The sequence below is a fragment of the Triturus cristatus genome, chromosome 4_1, assembly GCF_964204655.1.
Source record: "Triturus cristatus chromosome 4_1, aTriCri1.1, whole genome shotgun sequence".
Classification (NCBI taxonomy): Eukaryota; Metazoa; Chordata; class Amphibia; order Caudata; family Salamandridae; genus Triturus; species Triturus cristatus.
The window spans coordinates 282140621-282166943 of NC_140585.1; the positions used below are offsets into that span (position 1 = coordinate 282140621).

The following is a 26323-nucleotide window of genomic DNA, read 5'->3' on the forward strand; positions in this document are numbered from 1 at the left end:
GAGGGATCATGTATGCATTGAAGAGGGTCAGGCTTAGGGAGGATCTTTGATGAACTCCGCGGATGAGGCTGTGGGCATCCGCGGTGTACGATCCCACACTACCTAACTGGGTCCTTCCAATCAGGAAGGAGCAAATCCATAAGAGTGCATGTCCTTGGATTCTGATGCTGTGTAAGTGTTGGATGAGGATGGGGTGGGAGACTGTGCCAAATGCTGTAGAGAGGTCTAGGAGGATGAGGACTGCCATGTCTCCACTATCCAGAGTCATGCTGATATCATCTGTGGCAGCGATGAGGGCAGTTTCTATGCTGGAGATAGTTCTTGTAATACAACTATTCACTTTAATATACATGATCATTCTGAAAGGCCAGTATTGCTGGGAGAGTTCTTACCATATGTCAGGCAAAGGAGAGAACACCGAACCAGTCTGCTTCATACATGCTCAGCAGTTCGGCTACCACATACTGCTACAGTCCCTTTAATAGCATAGCAGCCCCTTCTGTGCCATTCGGTCCTTGAGCTTGCTGCTGGGTCTGACAAACAGTGGCAGTACTGTGCCATTACAAGTTCGCATTTCTTTTGAGAAGTGTATTCACAGTCTCATTTAGTGCATCCTGGATGAAAAGTAAAGGTCCTGTCCTGTTAACAATACACTACTGTCCAAAGAAATTATGTTGCTGTCAAAGTTATTTCAGCCATGCTTAAAAATGCAAGTACTTCACAGTAAAAGTGTGGTAGCCCTGCAAAGTGCTTGAAATAACACTTTTAATGTGTTCACAAGTGTCTCCATGTGCTCATTAAAAGTACAGAACCTTCTGTTATTGTATCATTTGTAGCGCCCAGAAACATCTGTAGCTATTCAGATTTCCTCCAGTGAACGTCATTCCTTCTCAGTAAGAGTCCAGACTCCAAGCCATTCAATCCTTGTGCTTCCTGCAGAGACTAACAAGTGCAAGCACCATTTGGAAGGTCACAGTCTTAATTTAAACACTCATTTTCACCACACGAGCATTTCATTATTAAAAACGCGAAACCTATGGGCATTGTGTTAGGGATACAAAGATGACGCCGAATGCACTCCTCACGGCTTTTGTCCTCTAGGTGAATGTCCATGGATGCATTACCACTTGCCTTATCGGTGGCAGATAGAAAAGGCGCCAAGAGTCTGGGAGGACCTCCCCTGTATGGAAGACATCGAGAAAGCGTACAGTGATCCCGACAACACCAGGTAAAGTTAGGTTTGTACATTTGATTTGATGTTAATAGACAACAGCATAACTGTAGTATGTATTACTTTTCCAATTTGTCTTGCAAGATATGGTATGTTTTACACCATACAGACATATTTTACAGTATGAGTGTGTAAGGCCTTTGGGAAAGTAAACATTGTGGATGGCGTTACTTTTGAGGGCTTGTAAACAAGTAGCTACAGTTTGATATGAGTAGTGGCTCAGTTGGTGCATCAGAGTGGTCAATAGAAGGCACTTACTCATTTTGGTATTCACAGAAGGCACTTACTCATTTTGGTATTCACAGAAGGCACTTACTCATATTGGTATTCACAGAAGGCACTTACTCATCAGTGAGTAAGTGCCTTCTGTGAATACCAAAATGAGTAAGTTACCGTACTGACACCCCACGGACGATTAGACTTCCGGCTTCCGGCTAAGAGGGTTGCGGACGGCTGCAGGCGGCAGCGAGCGAGCGCTGTGGAAAACGTGGAAGCCGCCGAGCAGAGCTGCAGACACCTGGCCCCCCCTAACCCCCCTAGTCAATGGCAGCAGCAGTAAGGCTACCGGAAAGCTACCGGACCTTCGGAGGTGAATGGTGAATGCCACCCGCGGGCTGCGATCAGCAAGGGGCGGTCGCCGGTGGTGCCGAGAACTAACGGCTGTGGGATACGAGAGGAACCCTACTCGTGTGGTCGCTTGCTGTGGCCCCCAGTAATTTGACAGCTGTGAGCCCGTGAGTCTGTGAGTCTGAAATACCGGCTTGAGCTGCGACTGTCGGTGAGTCAGGAGAGTATTGTGAAGCGGCGGGAGAGGACGTGCCGGTGGGTCGTCTTCCCGGGCCGTTTTCCCGGGCTTCAGAAAGGGACGAGTTGCAGGAGAGCACGGTGTACGGTGCCCTAGAGTGTGTTGACCAGTTTTGGGGGTACCGGAGGAGCTAGAGGGAGAGTTCGAGAGCGGCAAAAAAAAAAAACCTCGACGGAGAAACCCAGAGGTGCATCTCTGCCGCCGTATTGAGAAGGGGACATTGAGAGGCACTTAGTTGCACTTAGTTGCCACCGAGGTTGCTGAGTGGGAACTTGCCGGTGTGCCCTCTGTCACATTGCAGGAGGGACGCGGCTACTGGCAAGTCTCCCTTTTTACTCCCTTAGGACTACATGCCCCAGGAGCCTGAGGGGGATGTGGGGGGCAGCGTCCGTATTGGATACCGGATACGCCCCCTGACACCGGGACTCTAAATTTTATCTAATCCCGCGGAAGACGCGCGGAGACATTTGTAGGGGAGCGTGGAGCGCTGAGGACAGCGTGCTACATGCCCCAGAAACCAAGTGCTCATCGACTAACGGACGTGGGCAGGAGTGCTCAGGCAAAGGGCAGGCCGGCTGTCTGTGTTCCCTAATTATTGTGTATTGGGAAGTACCTGTAAACGCCGTTGGACAAGCATTGGGTCAGTGCATGTTCTTTATCTAACTAAAGGCCGTTCCCTGTAAGCCTCCTCTGGGACTAGAGACGCTTTGGAGTGATTGTGAGTGGCTGAAATTGTTGGACATCTAATTTGAGCCTAATATTTTTAACTCGGGGTGACCACTTGACGGTATCATTTAAAGGTATCATTTGGCGATTTAGATTAAGCACAAGCATATTGACATGGCAAATGTAGTCCAAACTCAGTCGTCAAAACTTACTAAGCGTATAGCCCCGGATATATTAAAAAACTGTAAATTAAAAGGAATGCCCACTTTGAATCGCGAAAAACCAACTGCCTTCGACAGAATGCTTGGTAAAGTATTAGGGGAAATAGAAACTGCGATCGAGCGTACGGAGAGACGTCTCTCTCTAACCCCCCAACCTGTTTCATCATGCCAGGAGCAGGATCTAGATGCCCAAATATCAGCATTGGCATCCCCTGACCGTGGGACATTGGATATCCCATGTGATCAAGGGGGGTCATCACTGGCACAGGTTATAACATCAAGGGGGGAATACCATCAAAGGGTAAGATTAGAAATACCAACGTGAAAAAGCCTAGGCGTAAGAGGGTTAACACAAATAAGGGCACACCAGTTACCTGCTCTACAGAAGCAAGGTCTCCTGGAGAGGACGATTTAAACACACAATCGCCCCCAATGTGGGTATCCCAAATAATATCTAACCTACAGATCCATCTCGAGCAACTTGTTGCTAATCAAACTAAATTGATCCTCAGTAGGTTGGATAAGATAATAACTCTGGTTAAGACAAAAGGGTCGGTAGGCAGCAGCAATCCCCCATCCCTGGGTAATAATGCAATGGGGGAGGGCATTAGCAGTGGTATAGAAACATCAACCTCAAATAGGACCCGAAACGACCAAACTAACACAACCACACATCCCTTGACCCCATTGAACACACAATCTGTAGACTTGACACAGGCTCCCCTGTCCATCATTAGCAGGGAAGCCCCCCTGGGAGTACCAAAAGGCACACACAGGGTGATGGTTCATAGAGAAGCTTTATCCCCCCCCTACTAGTCAGGGTCAATCAGAGAACTGCGTCACGAAGGGGCACTCAAACACGTCAGTAACTCTCAATCTACCCCCTGACGCAGCCCCTTATGTGATTATACTCACAGGAGTCCCAGTGCTGAGACAAGACCAGTTCGAGACCTATGAGGAGCTCAAAAACAAAACTATGTTTTGGTTAAATAAGCATAGGCCCCTAGTGGGCATGGAAGAAGGGGAAATACTAATGGTTAGAAGGGTGAATTGGGTGGGAACTAGGCCCAAGGACAATATCGGGGATTGTGTGGTTGTGAATTTTAGAAATACGCAGATTGTTGACCAGATATTGTGGTGGGGCCCAACTACGGATTCGAGTAACATCTGGTCTATGCCCCTTAGTTTCTTTTACCCGAAGGGGGTCTACAATGGGGGGCATGCTACGGATGGCCTAAGAGGTAGGGAGTGGAACATGGTTGGGCACAATCGTAGGCCTCTTTCTGTAGCTGTGAGGAACCAGGATGGGATTAATCCCCAGAACAGATTTGAACCCCTGACGAATTTAGAAGAACAGGACTGACTAGGGGTAGACATAAACCCCAGGCTGAACCAAGATAGAGACAAGAGCCCATAACAGAATAAGGTTCCCCTGATGGAAACATCGCGACATGAGTCAAGTCAGAGAGGGGAAGGTAGGGGGGTACCTATTGCAGAGAGATCACAATCATCCTTAGTAGTAGAGATTGAGACAATGGGGCCAGATAGTGATGCCCTAGACACCCAATCAAAACATCTATCTACTTCAGCCCACCAAAACGAAATTTTTATAATGGAGGGAAATGTGGGCACTTACCCCCCCATGGTTGGGACAAGAAACCCTGTCAAGCAGGACGGATTAAAAATAGTATCCTGGAATGTAGCAGGACTTGCCGCCAAATATGAGGATCAGGAATGGAGGCAATATATCACCAGGTTTCATGTTATATGTCTCCAGGAGACCTGGTTGATTGATTGTAACCATTTCTCCCTGGAGGGGTTCAAGTGCTTTGTAGTTCCCGCACAAAAGTCAGCCTCAGGGAAAGCCATGGGAGGGTTGATTATATACGTAGATCTTTCTATCGAAGGGGTTTGGTCTAATTTAAATTGGGCATCATACAACATGCAGGCCGTGGGTCTCCGCTCAAAAGGGGTAAATATCACCCTAGTTAACTGGTATAATGCGGTGGGAGCAAATGGGAAGGAAAGTATAATAAAAGAATTGGACTCTCGCCTAAATGCCCAGCTGTCGGTTGTGAAGTCGGGAGCAGTTCCATCTGTAGTTCTCGTAGGTGATTTTAATTGTCAACTGTGCGCGAATTTAAGACCACTTACGAAGGACTGGTCACGGTGCACAGTGGAGAAAGGGCCACACTTTTTGCATACACCGGAAGGGGCGCATTTAGATAAGGTTTTGAAAGGCCATAATTTGGTCCACACCATGGACCTGGTAGGAATGGGCAGAGGTGGGGACCCTAATCCCACCTTTAAGGGTAGAGGATGTTGATCTTATATCGACTACATCATGGTTTCACCCATACTTAAAACCTGGGTTAGTAGGGCAGACATCGAAATGAGCATTTTCAGTGATCATAACCCTCTGGTGTTAGAGCTAAAAGGACCAATCATTAAATACGTATCACGAGGGGCAGGTGCCGTGGAGACGATATCAGACCAAGGGAGGAGGCTCAGATGGTCCAAAATAGACGGGGATAGCTTTTATAAAAGTTTAATAACCAGAGGGGAAGACGCTCTCAATGTATGCCTCGACCCCAACATTGAGGGGGCTGCGGTAGTATCCGCTTTCGAAAAGATGGCATACCTCATTGATGGACTATTAAAGACCAACAAGACTAGGACATTACCTACTACACGCAGATGGTTTGATAGAGATTGCTCAAAAGCACATAAAGAGCTTAAATCTAGCCTAAAATTTCTGCCCAGGGGTAATTTGTATATATCCCAATGTAGGCTGATATATAAAAAGGCATTAAAAAACCGTAAGACTAGCCTCCAAATGCAAGCCTTCGATGATTTAAATGAGGCGGCGGATAGAAGAGACTTAACTGAGTTCTGGAAAATTATAAACAAACCAAGTTTCCTGGACTCTAATGCCCCACAGATTCTAAATGTTATTTTGCCGGAGCAGTGGCATTCCCATTTTAAAAATCTATATAATCACACGGGTGAAATTAATAGCGATGAAGGGCAGAGGTTAAAACTGACTGCAAGGCCTGATATTACCGTGGCAGAAGTGGAGGGGGCCATCCTGGGCCTAACAAAAAATAAGGCGCCTGGCCCGGATGGGATTCCTCCAGACCTTTATCTTGGAAAAGTGGAGCTGTGGGCACCCATTCTTACGAGGGTCCTGAACGCGGCAGTGGTGGCAGGTCTGCCGCGTTCTTGGTCCTCAGCAACAATAGTTCCAATATTCAAAAAAGGAAATAAGGATGACCCACAATGTTATCGCCCGATATCCTTGATTGATGTCACGGCGAAGGTGTTGGGTCGTGTTGTCCTAAATCGTTTAACGGATTGGACAGACACCCATCAGTTACTAACGGACACTCAATATGGGTTTAGAGAAGGAAGGTCAACCACGGACCAGTGCCTGAACCTCTATCTGCTGGTCGCTAAGTATACTATAGCCAGTAAGGAGGCGGTTTATTTGGGGTTCATGGACCTCTCCGCGGCCTTTGATCATGTGAATAAGGAAAAGCTATGGCCCTTGATGATAGGGCTTGGGGCGGACCAGGACCGAGTCAATATTCTTAAGGCACTACACTGGAACACAACTGCGTCTGTTCGCTTCAATCAAGACGGAAGTAAGACCCCATCATTCCCATGCACCAGCGGAGTGCGGCAGGGCTGTATCCTAGCCCCCTTTTTGTTTTCACTTTATATAAACAACTTAGATAGTGAATTGTGTAAACTGGGAGTGGTCTCTCCTCAGGTAGGCACCCGCCCAGTCCCTGTCCAACTCTATGCGGACGACGCGGTGCTCCTAGCACGGACTCCGCGGGGATTACAGAGGCTGATTGATGGATTTGTAACTTTTATGTCCTCTCTTGATTTATCTGCAAACCTAGACAAATCGTATATCATGCTTGCGGGGGCCAGACCATACAAAAAACTTTCTTATAAGATAGGAACTTATAAAATTGGCCGGGTCCAGCCCATTTCCTAATTAGGGGTATTATTTGACGGGCTTTTAAAGTTTAGATCTTTAGTGGACAAACACTGCTCAAAATTGGTGGCCTCATCTGGGGCCACAATGGGTTATGGGAGAAGGCTGGGAAGATGGTCCCCCGAGCAAGTGATGAATTTGTATAGATCAATATGCTGTGCCAAGACAGTTTATGGGGCTGAAGTCTGGGGCTTTGTGAATATACATCAGGTCCAGACAGAGGAAAATAAATTCTTTAGAAGGATACTGAAAGTCCCGCACAGTACATCAGCCTACATGATACATGAAGAACTGGGAGAACCATATATTGAAGATCAAATCAAGGTCAGGCCGCTTTTGGCCTGGGTGAAGATTTGGTCTAACCCCGAGGCAGGCTTCAGCAGACAAATTATTATAGATTGTCTGAATCGAGACAAAGGGAGTTCCATCCCATGGCTAAATTATGTAAAGTGTACTTTGGAGGCTATTGGTTGTAAGAACCTCTTCACTGAGCCTGGAGTCCTTATTGCCCAGAATAAAACGCTAGTTAAGAAAAAGTTTGGGGAATGGACAACTGCAAGCAGGGCGGCCACTGAGGAGTGTAAATCTACAGTTGTGGTCTATAGATTACTGAAATGGGAGACAGGAATGGAGCCTTATCTTTCACTGATCCATAACGCACAGGACAGATTTTATATGACCCGCTTTAGTTTTAACCTCTTGCATCACCTATTATCTGATCCTCTTGGTTTTACCTTAACGGTGGAGCAGAAAGGTACCTGCGGCTGCGACAACAAGTGTCCGCAGGATACCCTTCATTTTGTTTTGTTATGCTCATTTTATACATCACCTAGGCGTAAGTTCCTGGTGGGAATTTTGAAAAGAGCCAAGTTTAGACATGCCAAGATCGCCTTATTGTTTTTGCAAAGGGCCAATGATGCATATACCTTGTCCTGTATTATGAGTTTTATTAAGACGGCGGTAAGGATAAGGAATTCGAGAGAGATGGGTTGATTGTAATGCCCTGTATAGAGATCCTGGATAATGAAAAGAAATGACATGATTTGAACTGTCTTTTTAATGTTTTTAATGTGTTTTAACTGTTTTATGTACTTTTATGGCATCTTCATAAGTGCCGAATAAAGAATTATTGATTGATTGATTGAGTAAGTTACTCAAAATGAGTTAGTTACTCAAAATGAGTAAATTATTCATTTTGGTATTCCCAGAAGGCACTTACTCATCAATGAGTAAGTGTCTTCTGTGAATAGCAAAATGAGTAAGCGCCTTCTCTGAATACCAAAATAGTAGTTAGTTTAGGATTTTGTCTTAAGTTAGTTCTGTGAATCAGGCACTAAGTGAGCACGATTGACTGACAGAAAAGTACGGTGCTGTTTCCATGATCCCTGAAGGATCAAGGGTTGTCATGTTCGATAGTTTCCAGAAACTATTCGCTCCTCTGTAAAGTTAGGGGGCTTATAGTGGCACTGTGAGCTAGCTAGTCTAAAGGCTAACATATCCTTCGGGGGTGTCCGGAGTCAGTCTAGACACCAATTCCTTAGTTTATGTTGTCCAAACATGCAAACCCTATGTATTTTTAGAAACTACACAACATGCCGCCCAACGTGAGTTTGGATCTTATTTAATTGTCAAATCTGAATAGTTCAGTCGTGCTTTCTCAGAGAACCCTACTCACATTCAACCAGAGACGTCTGGAGTGGGAAGACAAACCCGCAGTATTGGCTGTAGGTTTTTTCAAACTTGGAGGATTATAGTTCCCGACATTGCGCAAACCTGATCTCTTTTCCTTACAACTTTCTTCTAGAATGTCTGTCCAAGACGGTGTTGCGAATGCAGGGGAAGAAGAGTGTGAAGGTGCTCTTAACACTACGGCAAATTACAGACAATTGCCTCCCAGCAATGGGTGGAAATGTTACCTTCGTGATTGAGGCATACTAGGCATTCAGAACAGTGGTATTCTATTCTTGGGTCACATTCCCACCTTAAGCTGCTTAAAATCTACTCCTACACCACAGGGACAATCCCCAATAAAACATGACGCAAAGTAACAAGTCAGGGATATTTTAGATCAACTTGAATACCAAGGTGTGATTGAAAATAGCACCTCCTCCATGAATAAACCTTTATTTCCCGTAATGAAACCCAACAATTCATAACATCTAGTGTTAGACTACAGGCATTTGAACATATGCACCCAAAGGTTTGCAGGACAAAATCCACACAGAGCTGCATTAATGAATAAAATTGTGCGGAAAAATTACAAAACAACACTAGATATCTCAAATGGATTCTTCTGCCAAAATATAGCGCCTGGAAGTAGATATTTGACAGCATTCTCGGCCCTCGGCTGTCAATGCCAATTCTGTAGACTGCCCCAAGAGTATAAGAATAGCCCCGGGTTGTTCTCAGCAAGAGTAACAGAGTTACTTCAAAATTGTGATGAGGAGTCATTGTCCTATGTAGATGATATTTATCTAACAGACAATGAGTTATTGGATCACTTACACAGGGTGGACAACATAATTTTGGGGTTCGCAAGTGTGGGCTACAATTTTAACTTTTAAAAATCTAAAATTGACTTCCTCAATGGCCTATTTTTGGGATATCAGCTATCAAGTAAAGGGAAAAGCCTGGCAGCTAATTTTTTTGAAAAATGTGCACTGCTCCAACCTCCAAAGACCCTGAACAGTTTACAATCCATTTTAGGAGTCCTATATTTTGGTAGAACATACATTTTGGATTACACAGAAAGTGTTAAACCTTTCTAGTACCTAATAAGACATAATTTTTCAGTTCAACATTGGACACAGGAACACACAGAAATTCTCCTTTTCCGTACAAGCTGACATGATAGCTTCCAAACACTTACACACATGTGTAAATGCCACTAATTTGGTGATCTGTATAGTTGCTGGTCAATCAGGGTACACTTACCTCACCTACAATGAAGGCAAAATGGCACCCATTGCATACAATTCATATTTGTAGACGAACTCTGAAATGCGTTTTGTAGCCACTGGAAAAATACTGACTGCAGTACAAACTGTTGTAGTGAAAGAAAGAGCACCAGCACAGGGGAAACGTATAATTGTCGTGACTCCGGTTCCAACCTTAGAGCCTGTTATCAATGCAAACATTCCAAACGCAAAAGCACTGCATCCACGATGGATACAATGGGCTAATTCTCTCACTGCAACAGATGTAGACTACAAATTTGATTCTACATTAAAAACACAAGCATTTCTGCAGTACGAACAAGAATATCCTCTCCCGAATGAAATAATACTTCTTGATCAGTATGAATACATAATTTACATTGACGGATCTGCCCAGCCTGCCGTAGGAAGTAAACAGCAATACAGCGCAGCATGTCCGATTGTGATGGAACCTGTGTGGGATGGCAAGTTCCGTCCTAGCAATACACAAAGGCAGTCTCTAGGAGATTGTATGGCACAGCTGGCAGAACTAAAAGCCCTGATACTGGAATAAAAAAATACGGATTGGGAATTCCCCACATTCATTGTGTGCGATTCGTTGTATTGTGCCCAGTCATACAATGAATATCTTCACTATTGGGGACAAAATGGGTTTAGAGATTCCAAAGGTTGCACAATAAAGCACAAGCTACTTTGGGAACAAGTTGGCAGAGCTGAAAACAGTCTTGTAATTCACACATTGAGTCATCAGTGTTTGGCATGCACGTTGAAGGGAATTCATTGGCTGATGAAGCTGCCAAGGCGACAGTGTGAATGGCTGCTGTTGCTGCAATCATTTGTTCTGACATGAGAATAGATGAACAGATAATGATAGCTGTGAACGCTACTACGCAGAAAAACTCAGCCTTACCAAAAGGATTTCTACTCAAGTACTCCTACAAGTTAAATGCGCAAAACATTCCATATGCTCAAATTCCAGGAGTGGGGTATAGAGTAATACCAATCATGGATTGCAGATTAGGATTGATTCTAGCTGCACAGGAGGGTCTGGGTTCAGCACACGCAGGCATCACTTCGACTATCTCACTCCTAGAGCAGAGTTATTGGTGGCCAGGTTTCACTAAACAGACCATGGGTTATGTCCTTGAGAGCGACATCTGTCAGCAAATAAAGGGTTCCACCATAGCACGTCCACCTCAAACACCATTACTGATATCAGACAGACCTCTCTCATGTGTCTATTTAGGTAACTGCGGCCCCTTACAATCTGATGGGGCTTACAAGTACATCTTGGTGGCAGTGGATTCATGCTTTAGATTCCTGTGGGTTTGGCCACAGAGCTCAGCTGATGCCCAAACTTTTATTAAGGATTTTCGAGTCTTCATAGGGACATACACAATTGGCACTTTACACTCCGACCGTGGCCCTGCGTTTAGCTCTCAAGCTTACAAAGAAGCCATGGGAAGTTTGGGTGTAGCATTGTGGTACTCCTCCCCATATCATCCCGAGGGAAATTCGATTGTGGAGAGGAAGAACCAGGACTTAAGGCAATCCTTAACAGCTATGGTATTAGGCGTGGGTGGCAGTGGGGTCAATCACCTATATGGGGTCCAGGGGGCACTTAACAACATGCCAAGAAGTTCCATAGGGGGGCCATACTCCATATGAAGTCCTGTCTGGGATAAGAATGTGGGTACCTGATCTCGACTCTGGCAGCACAGTGGCGGATGAAAAACCATTTGACATCAATGATCGTTTGGCTGTTTTACAGGAAGTCAATGAATTCCAGGCATTACAAAGCAACATCCAAGTAAAACACATGCCACTGTAGAAGTGAAAGCTGTTCTGGCAAGACCTGCCTGGATCCCAAAGATTGGGGATCTGGTCTGATAAAAGATTGTGGACAAAAAAGAATTTAGGCCATCCTACAGAGCGCCTGTACCTGTCCTGGCTGTCGAAGGAACAAGAACAGTACTTCTTACGCCTCTGGCCGGCTGCAAAGATTTGTATCAATTGTTCTGATCAAACCACACTATGTGGCCGATACTCAATATTAGGCCACGCGGGCTCCTGGGTAGCATCAGATCTCCTCTCGCTACCATACAGGAAGTTCAGATGGAAAGATTAATTACATTTGAATATTCTACTCCACGAAGTGAAGGAGTTGCCTTCGATTGAATGCAACCTGTACCTGTTGAAATTGAACACCATCAGACTACAAATAAAACATAAATCTCAATTTGGCTTAACACCGACATCTATGTGAATATGTCTCAAACGGAGGCATCTCACAGTTCCACAAAACCTGCTGAGCTACTAGAGATAGATTGAACCATGTCTGGCTACTTCATCGATTTTGACAATTTCTCATTGGATCCAAGTGAACCCGAGTTACCGCTACCACCTGTTTCCCACAAACAACGAATTTGTAACTTTTACCTTTGGCTGAAAATGACTTAGTCTTTCCCCAGCTACAGCTCTGAATTGCTATTGGTCTACTCTTCCTAGTCCTTTGGATTGGTATAGTGACTGTCTTTTTCTTGCTCCTGAATGGACATTATCTCCCTGAATGCTCTGCAGTACAATATGTGAACTTGGTCCTGAAACCACATGAATCATCACACCATGAAAAGAGCGACCTGTCCTTAGTGAACAATACAGCAGTTCCAGTTCCTGAAGGAATAGTATGGGAAAGAGTTTCCTATGACGTATATGATCCTACTGAACTTTTAAAAATACCACACTTATTTAAAATTTCTCTTAGTGATATCATCACCTCTAGTACTCTCTCTGATGATTGGAACATTGAAACTGTATATACTATGCTGTCTGATTTAGAACAATCTGCTGCATTTTCAAATTATGAATTGTATGATGATACAACTAATTTTGATACCATGTTTTGTTACCAACACTATGGTCACCATTTTTTGCACAAAGCAAGTATGCCATGTAATGTTTTCGCTAACATTGCCCAACACCGCTGAAAGGTAGTTCAACCACATTTGCACAGAAGTTTGCTTATTTTTCTGAGTTTAACACTTAAGACCCGACCTTTTATTATTATAAGCTTGCACCTATTGAAACAAATAGGTGTCAGTCAAGATAGATTCAGGGGTACCACCAAAAGGGTTTAGTATCCATAGGCCTGACTAGCGCTATGTACAGTTGGAACAAATGGAGTGGTGACATCATACAGTGTTAGGAAGTTATGCCTAGATTCGCTAAAGACCTTGACACTGTCGCAAGTGGAGCAACACTTATCTCTTCCCTCAATTGACATGGATCTTAAGGATTTTGTTAGGTCCCCAGAAGCCAAGCCAAAAGTGCTTCTTATATGATATTTACAACGAGCTGTGAAAAATCTCTCAACAGGAGGCCGCTGAGAGACTACGTGAGATTGATAGGTTAACCTAGAAAAGGCTTTGGCAGTGGTGGACAATGGTATGACCTCACTATCAGCTCGGATTTATTAATTGGGGAACATTGTATCTTCTGCAATATATATAATGGAACAGGATTTGTCTATTTTACAACACGGACAATCGCAATTGCGATCCATTATATTGAGCTGGACGCTACAATCATTGCGTTCTGGCCACGTGCCCTGGCGTTACATTAACAGCACAACTCTGTTTTCTGCATACAATCTAACAGAAAGACAGATGGTGATAGCACGAAGAGATGCAATACATACTATGTTGCACATTTAAAAATTGGACCAATTACCTTTCACCCTGGCTGAGTCATCTTCCACAGAATGGTTAATCCATGGCTATATTACAATGCTTGTCACGACTTTCCAATTTCAATACTATCTCCAGTATCACCAGCTAGGCAGGTATGGAGTGCTAGTAGAAGAATACATACACGAGTACTGGGAATTACCATACAGATTTAGATGTAGGAATAGGGACACTGAAAGTTTTCTTAGCGGTTCAAACTGTGAAAATGCTTTAAGTGGGTCTCTAGTTTGTAAGGTCTTTTCACTCCACAGAGCCTGTAATGCTTTGAGTGCTAACTTATCCTGTCACTTGAAGGGTTCCCCAGCTGCCGTGATTCATCCAGTGTTCAAGTTGCTCTCGAATGGGAGCTATTTGATGCTAAATGATCAAGGCTGTTTTGGGATGGTATCAGGCATCACGTATCTAGTCACAGTACGTTCCAGGGTTACTTGTTGTATGCAAGTATTGTTTCCATGAACCCACACAGTAAGAGAGACAACACTATGGCCTTCATTGAATGTTTCCTTTATACGGTTTGATTCTCTGAGCAGACTGAGAGGCATGCTTTTTCAGAAGGATATGGCCTTAACCTCAGTCTGAGATACTTTTGTTCTCCAAGTTGCAAGGTCTTCATCTGAGAAACAGGCACTAGTCCGTACGAACTTCCCGCTCCATTTAGGGGAAATGTTTCATCGTATCTTTGACATGTCTGATACGAGGGGGATTTTGCACCTATTTAAACGTTTAGGGTCTGGACTATTGAGCACCTTTCAGACAATCTTCACAGTTTTTCCAGCATTCATACACCCCAAATTGGGAAGCGTTTTTGGAGGGCTTCTGCTGGTCCCACTACTTTTATGGGGTATCTTGGTTTTAATTTTCCTGTTGCGCAATAGACTGCCCAGTTCATCGAGACATGGAAAAAGCACTGCTGGTGCAATGTTGTTGTAAATGCATGGTACTCCATCTAGGCACCTCTCAGCTTCAGGAGCTAAGCCAGCATTGTTGCCTATCATTCAGACCAATCTGGGTTGACTGCATCTTGCCTGTGCTCCACTGCCTATTCTGTAGATACAAATGTGTGTTGGACATGTGTCTGACCCTTCCATTGGTTGCGTCGCTGGACATAGACGTACTACTGGACCCCTTAAAGGCCCACTTCTATCAGTGTCCTTGGTGTATTCCCATGTTGATGACGGCATTCCTAGAGCCTCCACGGGATGCTTCAGCTCCTGTCAGAACGGACAATGGCTCTACGATAGGCTCACTGGTTTTGAGTATTTCCTCAGCGGCTGCTGCGGGAACTGGAGAGAATCACCTTTGCTCCATTGACCTGATACCAGAGGTGTTACAGGGACCATTGTCTGCGAATGCAAGTGACAGTGATGTTGCGTCTCCGACACATGACACATAAACATTTGGCTCTCTGTGTGATGGGAACAATTCGGCCTTTTTTCAAAACAAAACCAAATTGGAATGAAAAACATTGTTTTGTTTTAATTTTCTGCTCTCTCTGAGCACCATGGCTTTCAATGTGTTCAGTTAGTCTAGTTATATATTGACTTTTTAGTGGACGTATAGTTTTTACATATATCATGTTATTACATGTTTTCAGACACTGGTTTTATGACAATATTTTTATACTTTCAAACAGGCATATTTTAGCACTAGTTGACCTTATCGACCTTCGGATGAGGAGTGGGTGTTATGTACCCCAACCTAAGTAGGAAACGACCTTTCACCTACATTTGTCCTACCTTGTTTTATATAGCGGTTCTAGCACAGACCTTTTACCCAGTTATGTGCTGAATAAATGACGGTTGTTTTCCTTGAAACTAGCCTCATTAATTATGCTTGACATGACAGGATAAAGCAACAACCAAAGGAAATGATGGACGGAGTGTTGAACATTGCAAGCACTCACCCCCAGTCAACTGATCTGGATTTAATCCATCACCGTTCTTTAGCCCACTCTGCCACCCCAGTTCAGACATGGCCATATGCAAATAGTCTGACCCTGTGCCTCATGGGAACAGTCCAGCCCGAACTGCCAAGCCATGTCTTCTCTGGACCGGAAACAAGCTTCCTAGGACCGGTTTCTGGCATTTCAGCCGTCTTCAGCCAGGCTTGCTTGAATCCAGTGGCAAAGTGAGCAAGGGACTCACGTCTGAGCATACCCTGCCAACTTATGGCGAACAAAGCAACAACCAAAGGAAATGATGGACGGAGTGTTGAACATTGCAAGCACTCACCCCCAGTCAACTGATCTGGGTTTAATCCATCACCGTTCTTTAGCCCACTCTGCCACCCCAGTTCAGACATGGCCATATGCAAATAGTCTGACCCTGTGCCTCATGGGAACAGTCCAGCCCGAACTGCCAAGCCATGTCTTCTCTGGACCGGAAACAAGCTTCCTAGGACCGGTTTCTGGCATTTCAGCCGTCTTCAGCCAGGCTTGCTTGAATCCAGTGGCAAAGTGAGCAAGGGACTCACGTCTGAGCATACCCTGCCAACTTATGGCGAACAAAGCAACAACCAAAGGAAATGATGGACGGAGTGTTGAACATTGCAAGCACTCACCCCCAGTCAACTGATCTGGGTTTAATCCATCACCGTTCTTTAGCCCACTCTGCCACCCCAGTTCAGACATGGCCATATGCAAATAGTCTGACCCTGTGCCTCATGGGAACAGTCCAGCCCGAACTGCCAAGCCATGTCTTCTCTGGACCGGAAACAAGCTTCCTAGGACCGGTTTCTGGCATTTCAGCCGTCTTCAGCCAGGCTTGCTTGAATCCAGTGGCAAAGTGAGCAAGGGACTCACGTCTGAGCATACCCTGCCAACTTATGGCGAACAAAGCAACAACCAAAGGAAATGATGGACAGAGTGTTGAACATTGCAAGCACTCACCCCCAGTCAACTGATCTGGGTTTAATCCATCACCGTTCTTTAGCCCACTCTGCCACCCCAGTTCAGACATGGCCATATGCAAATAGTCTGACCCTGTGCCTCATGGGAACAGTCCAGCCCGAACTGCCAAGCCATGTCTTCTCTGGACCGGAAACAAGCTTCCTAGGACCGGTTTCTGGCATTTCAGCCGTCTTCAGCCAGGCTTGCTTGAATCCAGTGGCAAAGTGAGCAAGGGACTCACGTCTGAGCATACCCTGCCAACTTATGACAGGATTAACATACTTGTATAAAAGTCATGGTCATTTTCATCCTAGGGCGATAGAACTACTTTGCATAATCTCAGATATTGATTTAGGTTCATTTTACATAGTCGTACGCACAACATATCGATTGTGGTAGGAACACTGAGGCTATCTTTATGGTATAAAAGAACAATACCTTCACTAGATAGACAGAGAAGACGCTCCCACACTGACACAGACACTGAGGTCCCAGCCTGCAGAAGCTCCAGCAGCCAATTGTCTGACATCCCTTACTGAGTGTCCAACTTGAGACCAAGACATAGTCCTTCATTCTCTCCCATCAGGTAATAGGGTTGCCTCTTTCCTAGGGGATTGTTGACTTTACACCCACATACATGTTAGGTACTCTTAGGTAGGGTTTGCATCGTAGGAGTACGCTTGATTACTGTTATGTTTATATGTCTGCATATATTCACTGGTTAAGCACCATGGTAGAATTCTAACCGGCATTTACTCTGTTGGTATCGTAACCTTATATATTTGCTTCTGGCTAATGATTCTTTGCAGCAAACATGTTTTATACTAGAATGACACTGGTTCAATAAATGCTTACAGAAAGCGTCCCCATCATTTATTCTGTGTAGCTCTTTGAGACTGAGTGAGCACAATTGACTGAGCGAAAAGTACGGTACTGTTTCCACAATCCCTGAAGGATCAAGGGTTGTCATGTTCGATAGTTGCCAGAAAGTATTCGTTCCTATGTATTTTTAGGAAGTACACGACAGGGAAAGTACCCCTAATTGGAGCCCGTGAGTCATCTGGCCACTTTGTGTGAAGGTCTGAGATGTTGTTCCAGGGTGGCAGCAGGACTGATCATGAGCTTGCTCTATTGAGCTGGTGCTGCTCAGGCTAAGTGATCGGTTTCTTGGATGAGCTGCTGAGGTGTTAGTTGCCAGCCTGCTGCTATGTAAACAGTCTTTGACCTAATTTAAAGTAGGCTAAAATAATCAATCACAGAGCTGTAATGTAAATGTCTGTGAATACATCTCTAAATTTGACCCATAGTCCATATGCATAGCATGTCACATGTTCTTCTTTTTTCTTTCTCATATAGTTCAGGACGTCATGATGTAAATTTTGAGAGAATGATTTCTTCCTATCATCAAGTTCGACGGCTCTCTACAGCATCTTCTGTGACCCAACCTCCTGACCACCAGATGACAACAGCGTGGGTCTGGCACTGGAAGAATGAACGTGGAAAGTGGATTGAGTATGGACAGCATGTGAGTGTCCTACGAAGATGAAGATGGATGGGAGGTGAAGCTGTACTGCGTGAAAAGGAGATGATGTAGAAAAGAAAGGTTCCTCCTTTCCTGCACAAAGGGGTTGGAATGAAGACCATTCCGTTCAGCTAAATCAGGTTGCAGGACTGATTTACAAGCAGTGGCAGGAAATATGTTGTACTTTTAGCAGATGTAGTTAAGTTGTCTTTTGGCAAAACAATGGACAACACACTTCACAATCATGTTTAAAACATAGGGGCCTGTCAATTAATGTTCATACATCTGCATACTTGTATTCTCCAAATGTAAGTTTTACTGACTTATTTATCCTCTTGATTCTGTAGGGTGGAAAGGAAAAAGCTACAATTGCATCAGCAGATCTGGAAACAATCTACCTCGCAGATAAGAAAGCAGTAGTCCCATTTAAGGCTGGATCTCAGCGGTACCAGATCAACTTTAAAGGTACTGTGGCATCCATTGCATATCAATACTTGTCTTATGCTGACACATGTGTGGTATGTTTTAAAGAATGTCTGATGCAGCAGGTAGTATTTGTGCTTTGATTCTACAGGGACTTGCGTCTTCCCTCAACCTCCCACCTGACTGTAACCTTAGAGGTCTACATTCCTCCGCCCTCTCCCCTCTCACACAGAAAATATACTTGTAGTCTTTGGCTGCAGCAGTGCATAGGTGTGTTCCGAGGCCCAGACATAGGGCCTGATTTAGAGTTTGGCGGATGGATACTTTGTCACAAATATCCCATCCACCTAATGCAAGTGCCATCGTATATAATGCACTTGTAATACGACAGACTTCATATGTCAGGTTTGTAAGGGAGTATCCAATCCTCCAAACTCTGAATCTGGGCCATAGTTCGCACACCTTCTTACCTTGTAGGAGAAACATTTCAGTGGCTGCTCTGGTTGTGAAGCCGGACTGCAGTCTTTTGTCAGTACTGTTGTGGGACAGGGCAGTAGTGGCCTCTAAGATATCTTTATCTGCTCTGTCTTAACTTTGGAGCCCATCCAACTCACGCAAGGTTACAGAGACCTCTTCAAGCCAAACACAAGCTGTTTCACATCCATTAGGCCCAGGTCTACCGCTTTCACCATAAAATGAGAAGCTGGGCTCCGTGCACTTCATTCATTCCATTGGTCACATAACTTTATTTACTATACTCCATTTAAGAAGTTCATCCAACCACACACCAGGCTGTGAGATGAAAAGTACCTCAACTCGCTGCTTTTTTTCATTATCATATCTGTTGGTACATAGGGTCCAGAAACCCCATTGAATTACTCTAACTTTGAGCATGCCTACTAAGAGCACATAACTATTTTGGCTTAAATTTGTCACCATAAAGTTGTATTATTCTTAGAGACACACAGTGTAGGAAGTTGCAGAGGATTAGACTAATTAGATATCTTTCATGTAAAACGTTAGCAGGTATCACTCACTATTCAAAAGAGAATCAGAGTAGCAAAACAAACCACTTTACAATTTTAAATGTGATTTTGGAGTCATTATGCACATACAGTTAAGAGGAGGAGACCTCAAAAAGCTTCTGCTAACACTACAATGTCATAGGCCTCTACACATTCTGGACAACAAATATTGCTTTGACATCAGTCTATCTGTCCGAGCATGGGAAACCCATACACCACCCGATGGCTTGTTGGATCAGGTCTTAAGAAAGGTGTTTTTTACTGACTTTCTAAAGGTGGTGAGATTGGATGAAAGCCTTAGGACTAGAAAGCTGGCAATAGGCCACCTCAGAGAGGAATCAATAGCGCTGTCCTTCGTAAAGGGGCGTCCCAAAATAGCACTCAAAAATAATGTAGGCACATACAATAAAGTTCTTCTATGAATTTATTATTGAATGTAGTTGAATTAATTCAGTTTTTCATCATTCTTACTTTTGTTTGTCAATGAATTAAATCCATATTCACAAAAACGTAATTGAATTTATCTGTAAGTAGTCCAGATATATAATTGAACACAAATTCCATTTACTGTACAGTGACCCAGTGCATTTCGGGCCGTAGCCCTTCCTCAGGGGCCGTATATCTGTGAAAGTTAAATAAGTGTTTGTACTTACAGATAAATTCAATTACGTTTTTGTGAATATGGATTTAATTCATTGACAAACAAAAGTCAGAATGATGAAAAATTGAATTAATTAAACTACATTCAATAATAAATTCACAGAAGAACTTTATTGTATGTGCTTACATTATTTTCGAGTGCTATTGGGGGACGCCCCTTTACGAAGGACAGCGCTATTGATTAATTTTTTATCCTCACTCTCAGGAGGATCAACCCACCAGCACCTTTGTCATCCCAAATGAAACTTTATTGAAATTTGTTAAAATCGAGTGCGTTTGTTTATAATTTATTTTTTGTTCATATTACCATCTGAGAGGCATAACCAACGCACCAACATGACGTCTCATGATGACATTGCCAGAAGTACCGATCAAAGAGCGGATACATTTGCATTTACATTAGATGAAACCAACAGAATTTATTCTTTAATTGATGATACAGCAACTATCAGCCAAGGCACCGGATCCATTCAATCAAATATAAAACAATTGTTGTATATCTCAAAGAAAGCTATCAACCAACGTCTGCATGCCAGCACACTCATCAAATATCATAAAGTACAAAGAATACCCAGGGGATTGCGCATTTCTTTGAAATCGACATTATGCAAAAACAACAAACAATTCACAGAAAAATGGCAAGCCATTCTAAACAAGTGTTCACTTGATTTAATTTTACTTATTGTAGAAGAATTGGCAAAAGTATTGGATGACCTCAATAAATAAATTACACAACTTCAACAAGAATTGGGCAATTCACTATCCAAGGAAGAAATGGATAAAACATTAGACGATCTCAATCAAAAATTAGATACATACACTAAGGAAATTAACGAGAGAAAAACTTAGAAAATTCCGTCGAGATACTACGGATTACAAACTCGGAGAGGTTTATAATTGGGCAGACATTTACGCCCAGAGAAGACAACAACAAAAACCTGGACATGGCCGTTTCTCAGATACAGACGCTTCATCATCAGATGATACTCAATACAGTAGACAGAGATTCACTTCCAAATCACAACCAAACATTCAAGAATCCAGCACCAGAAGCACAGACATGACACAAGAGGGAAATGTACCATCATCTTCCAGCGTATCAACAGACAAACGACCTTTTTTAGAGAAAGGCCAAAGACCATCAGACGAGGCAGGGGGAGACTCAACAGGCACCAAACAACCAGTAGCCAAAGGAACCAGGAGTCAACGGGTCTTGTAATTAACATTTCTAAATATCACCTCTCTAAATTCCAGATGGACACTTTACAAAAGGGAAGTTCATTCATGCCCACCCATCATTCTAACCATCTCGACACAGAAATCAGCTTATTCAAATTCATGAGAATGATTCGTCTTAAGAACTTCTTCAATAACGTTGTCCAAGAACAGAGTTTACCAAAAACCAACACCTTATTGGGACTTACCAGCAAAAGCTCCTATTTACCACCCGTAAGTCATAAAGTTATTGATGCGTTTGAAACCATAATAAAGAAGGAAATACAAGGCATTTACAAACATAGCAAATCTAAATCTACCAACATCACTATGAAAGAAAGACAAGCTTTAGCACAACTAGCATCTAACACCGATATCACCATTTGTCAGGTGGACAAAGGTGGTGCAATGGTCATATTAGATACCAGTTACTACCTACAAAGAGTCAATGAACATGTTGGGGACATCAACACATATACACCTATTGACCTATTGACATCAATCCTACAAACTAATTTTTAAAGATTCTTATGAACATCCTCAACTCATATTTTGAGAATGGCACCATCACAAGAGAGGACAAGGAGTATCTCTACAAAAAGAATCCAGCAATTCTCTACTTGTATATGATCCCAAAAATACATAAGCATGCTACGTTACCACCTTTTCGACCAATTGTATCAACCGTGAACTCTCTTCATGAACCGATAGGCAAATACTTGGACAGGCACCTACAGCCATTAGTGCAAAACATGACAACATACATCAAGGACACTACAGATTTCCTCAACTTATTGGAACACATCAAAACTCAAATTACAGAGCATACCCTTTTATGCACAATTGACGTCAAATCATTATATACCTCCATTCCTCACAACCTGGGAATCTCAGCAGTAGAATAATTTCTTATCCACAGCAACAAAGACCATTCATTAAACATTTTTTTTATGGAACTTTTACATTTTACTTCGTACCATTCCCACTTCAAGTGGCAAGACAAGTTTTATATTTAATCATCGGGCACTTCAATGGGCAATTGTGCCGCACCTACATATGCAAATTTGTTTATGTATCGTTTTGAATTGGATAATATATTGAATCAAGAAACATGGTCAAAACATCTTATAACATACAAAAGATATATCGATGACATTTTCGTTCTATGGAACGGCCCTGAGGAGACTCTATTGAAAGCAATTGAAGATTTAAACAAAGTGGATGATAGAATAGAATTTACAGCATCTATCAGCTCTGAACAAATCACCTTTTTGGACACCTCAATTAAAATTCAAAATACAGAATTGACAACTGAGGTTTACACCAAACCAATGGATTGAAACCTACTCTACTTTCAATCATTCCACCAACCTTCCCTTAAAAAACATTTGCCATATTCACAATTACTCCGACTTCGAAGAATATCATCAACCAAGGAAATATATGAAATCAGTGCAAAAGCATGCATGCAAAAGTTTTTGGACAGAGGATACCCTTTGAATACAATCGAAGAAGCACAAATCAAAGTACAAACAAGATCCAGAGAAGACCTTCTAAAATCCAAAAGTAAAGACAGTGACACTAAAAGATTAGTATTTGTGTCCAAATACTCTACTGAGAGCTTCCGCATCAAAAAAATCATATTAAACTATTGGCCTATGTTAAAATCTGAAATTGATTTCAATGGCATCTTTGATTCAAATCCAAGGTTTGCTTACCAACGCACCCGTAACATACAACAAATACTCAAGGCTTTCACACGCGAACCTATCAAATCTGCAGGTACAGTACCATGTTACAACTGTGGAAATTGTAACGCCATCATCAAAGGGGACACTATTCGACACCCACATACAGGAGTTCCCATCAAACTAAAGGTAATTGCCAATTGCAATTGTGAAAATGTTATATATTTCTTGAAATGCCCATGTGGACTGGCATACATCGGTAAAACCAAAAGAAAACCAAGAATCCGTATCAATGAACATAAGTCAAACATTCGCACCAAAAATTTAAAATCACCAGTGGCAGTCCATTTCAACGAATTCAAACACCATGTCAGCCAATTACGGTTCTGTGTCCTTGAACAAATTACACCCATGCCTGGGACCTTACAAAATTTCTCCTACAGAGAGAAACGTTTTGGATTTACCGTTTGAACACCACCAATCCCAACGGATTAAATGAAAAACTTGAATTTAGTTGCTTTCTCTGAGATTCAACAAATAATTTTATTATAATATGTTTTATGTTGCATATCCATTTTCATGTGTCATTTACATATGTTCAGTGTTTGCAAAGCGATTATTTGTTTCAATTACGCACCTTTTGACACTTTTCACAAGTTTCTCACTTGCACTTTTTTCACACTTTTTCATTATCATTTTTTCAATTTGATATTAGTAACACACATCATTTTTAAGCAACACACACAGATCAGGACCTTTTTTCCACAATGATTTTCATTTTATCGGTGTAAGGAATCTTCAGACAAGTTTAGTCATTTTTCTTTTTCATTTAACCACGGGACTCGAAACGTTCTCACGAACTACAAACTCTTTCGTTTCTATTAATCATGTGACCCGTGATATACAAATGTGCTGTCATAATCAAATGGATTACCGGTATATTCACCGATACTTTCAGAGATTATTGCACACTTTTCAAATTTTTTAAATTTAATTTATGGCTGCTGTATAAACACATCATTTGTGATACTTTTTAACGTTTCACCATGCGACGCCTGCTCACATTTTCCTTCCTATATTTACAATCACGTGACTCGCATAATTTATACGTGATACACATAAAGTGTCTTTCGCTTTTTCTTTATTTTTACCTTTATCTTTATTTTTATCTGTACGATTTTGGTTTACGTTATCTTCGAAAAACACCGTATTTATCATTTTCATTCACTTCGTTTTTTAAAGAAATCACATGACGTCTCACCTTAATTTAAATACGTCACCGTCTATCTACGCACGCACTACCCGGAAGTAGAGTATGTTCATGTTGCGCACAAGACTTTCCATAATCCTTAGGTAAGACACGTCCGGGATTGTTTATTTTTGCTATTCATTTGAACAGATCTTTCGGGCTCTTACACCTGTTTATTATTCTTTTAGAATTTTCCTGCAACATGCGTATACCGACATCGCATTGAACAAAGTAAGCGGTTTCTAAACATCGGTTTCTTTTACTCTTGGGCTTATTTTTATGGTATAAGCTCTCTCGGTTCTTGTTCACTGCATTCTCACGGGTATGACTTTTTCTGGTGACCGCTATATTTTTTTATTGCTAATTGTCACACGGAGTTATGCGCACCATCATTGACATCAGAAATTCACTATGTGTGTTTTATTTAGATGCACATTTTTTGTAGTGCACATTATTACTTTTCATCACAAATCATGCCTTTACTGATACAAACACTTCTTTAACTTTCACAGATATACGTCCCCTGAGGAAGGGCTACGGCCCAAAATGCATTGGGTCACTGTACAGTAAATGGAATTTGTGTTCAATTATATATCGGGACTACTTACAGATAAATTCAATTACGTTTTTGTGAATATGGATTTAATTCATTGACAAACAAAAGTCAGAATGATGAAAAATGTAATTAATTCAACTACATTCAATAATAAATTCATAGAAGAACTTTATTGTATGTGCTTACATTATTTTCGAGTGCTATTGGGGGACGCCCCTTTACGAATGACAGCGCTATTGATTCATTTTTTATCCTCACTCTCAGGAGGATCAACCCACCAGCAACTTTGTCAACCCAAACAAAACTTTATTAAAATGTGTTCAAACCGAGTGCGTTTGTTTATAAATTATTTTTTGTTCATATTACCACCTCAGAGAGGACCCATTCACATGCAAACCAGCCTTGGTCCTACTCCAATAGTAACAATCCAACCAAACTGCCTGGCTAGGTCCACTCTGAACTGTAACACAGGCAACCCCAGTCCAATATCGGCCTATCTGTGTTTCTTCAGTAGGGTGTAGCTTGGCTCCAGGAGTATGGTGAGCACAGGACCCACAGGGCATACTCATCGCACTTAGGACATTGCACAAAGGAGCACAAAAAGGCGATGGGTCAAATGCTTGAATTAATTTGAGCCACTGGTAATTGCTTGGGCTATATCCCAGTCCATTGCCTAGTAGTTCCGGGGGTGATGTTTTCCTTGAGGAGCAAGGTCATTACTGATTTACAAAAGGTGTGCCTTGTTCTATAGTGGAATTGTGGGAGAGAACACCCATAGACCGTAATACGGCCCGAACAATCACCAGTGTTTCCGAATAATTTAATAATTTCACTCGTCAACTTGTTGTTTGTTTAAGTGATGCCCTAACTGCAAACAGTATGCCCAAGGCATGGGTCCCAGGCTCACTGTGCCATAGGTCTCTAGATGCGCCTAGCTGAAGAGGCTCAGATAGGCCGAAACTAGTCTAGAGTTGCTTGTATCCACTTGTGGAAGGGGTCTCGCTTGTTAATTTGATTTGGGATGGTCTATTCCTGTTTGGAGCAGGGTCAGTACTGATATACACAAGGTCGCCTCTGTCCAGAGTGGAATGCTGGCAGATAAAAGATGGACTTGAATGCAGCCCTAGTTTTTACCAGTGACTGAGGTTAATTCAATCCTTCCATCCATCAGATTGCAGGTATTTGTTATAGGACGGATATTGCATGGCATGGTTGTTACTATCTTCAATCCTGCACCAGCCAAACCCTAAACAAATTATATTGTACACCGGTGACCAAGGGAGTGACCTTCCCGCTCTCTCCTACTCAGACGGAAATACGCCTCACTGAGGCATTCTGAGCTCTCTGCAGCCGGTTGATCTCGGTTATTGGTAGGCCAGGATAGAAGCAGCTGCTGTAGTTTTGCCCTAATTTGACCAGCAGTCCCGAACAATAATTGTTTTTATGCAGGGGAAGTAGGGGTAGAATACGACAACATTGTGTTGGGA

General features: G+C 42.7%; 1 protein-coding gene across 1 annotated transcript in view; it reads left to right on the forward strand.

Moving 5' to 3' along the window:
* Nucleotides 1–26323, forward strand: part of LOC146854280 (zinc finger CCCH-type antiviral protein 1-like) — a 230261-nt gene that overhangs the window by 176547 nt on the left and 27391 nt on the right. Inside the window, exons 7-9 of the mRNA XM_085652057.1 lie at nucleotides 1102–1228; nucleotides 17855–18023; nucleotides 18368–18485. Coding sequence (XP_085508183.1) covers nucleotides 1102–1228; nucleotides 17855–18023; nucleotides 18368–18485 — 414 coding nt within the window. The remainder of the gene's footprint in view (nucleotides 1–1101; nucleotides 1229–17854; nucleotides 18024–18367; nucleotides 18486–26323) is intronic.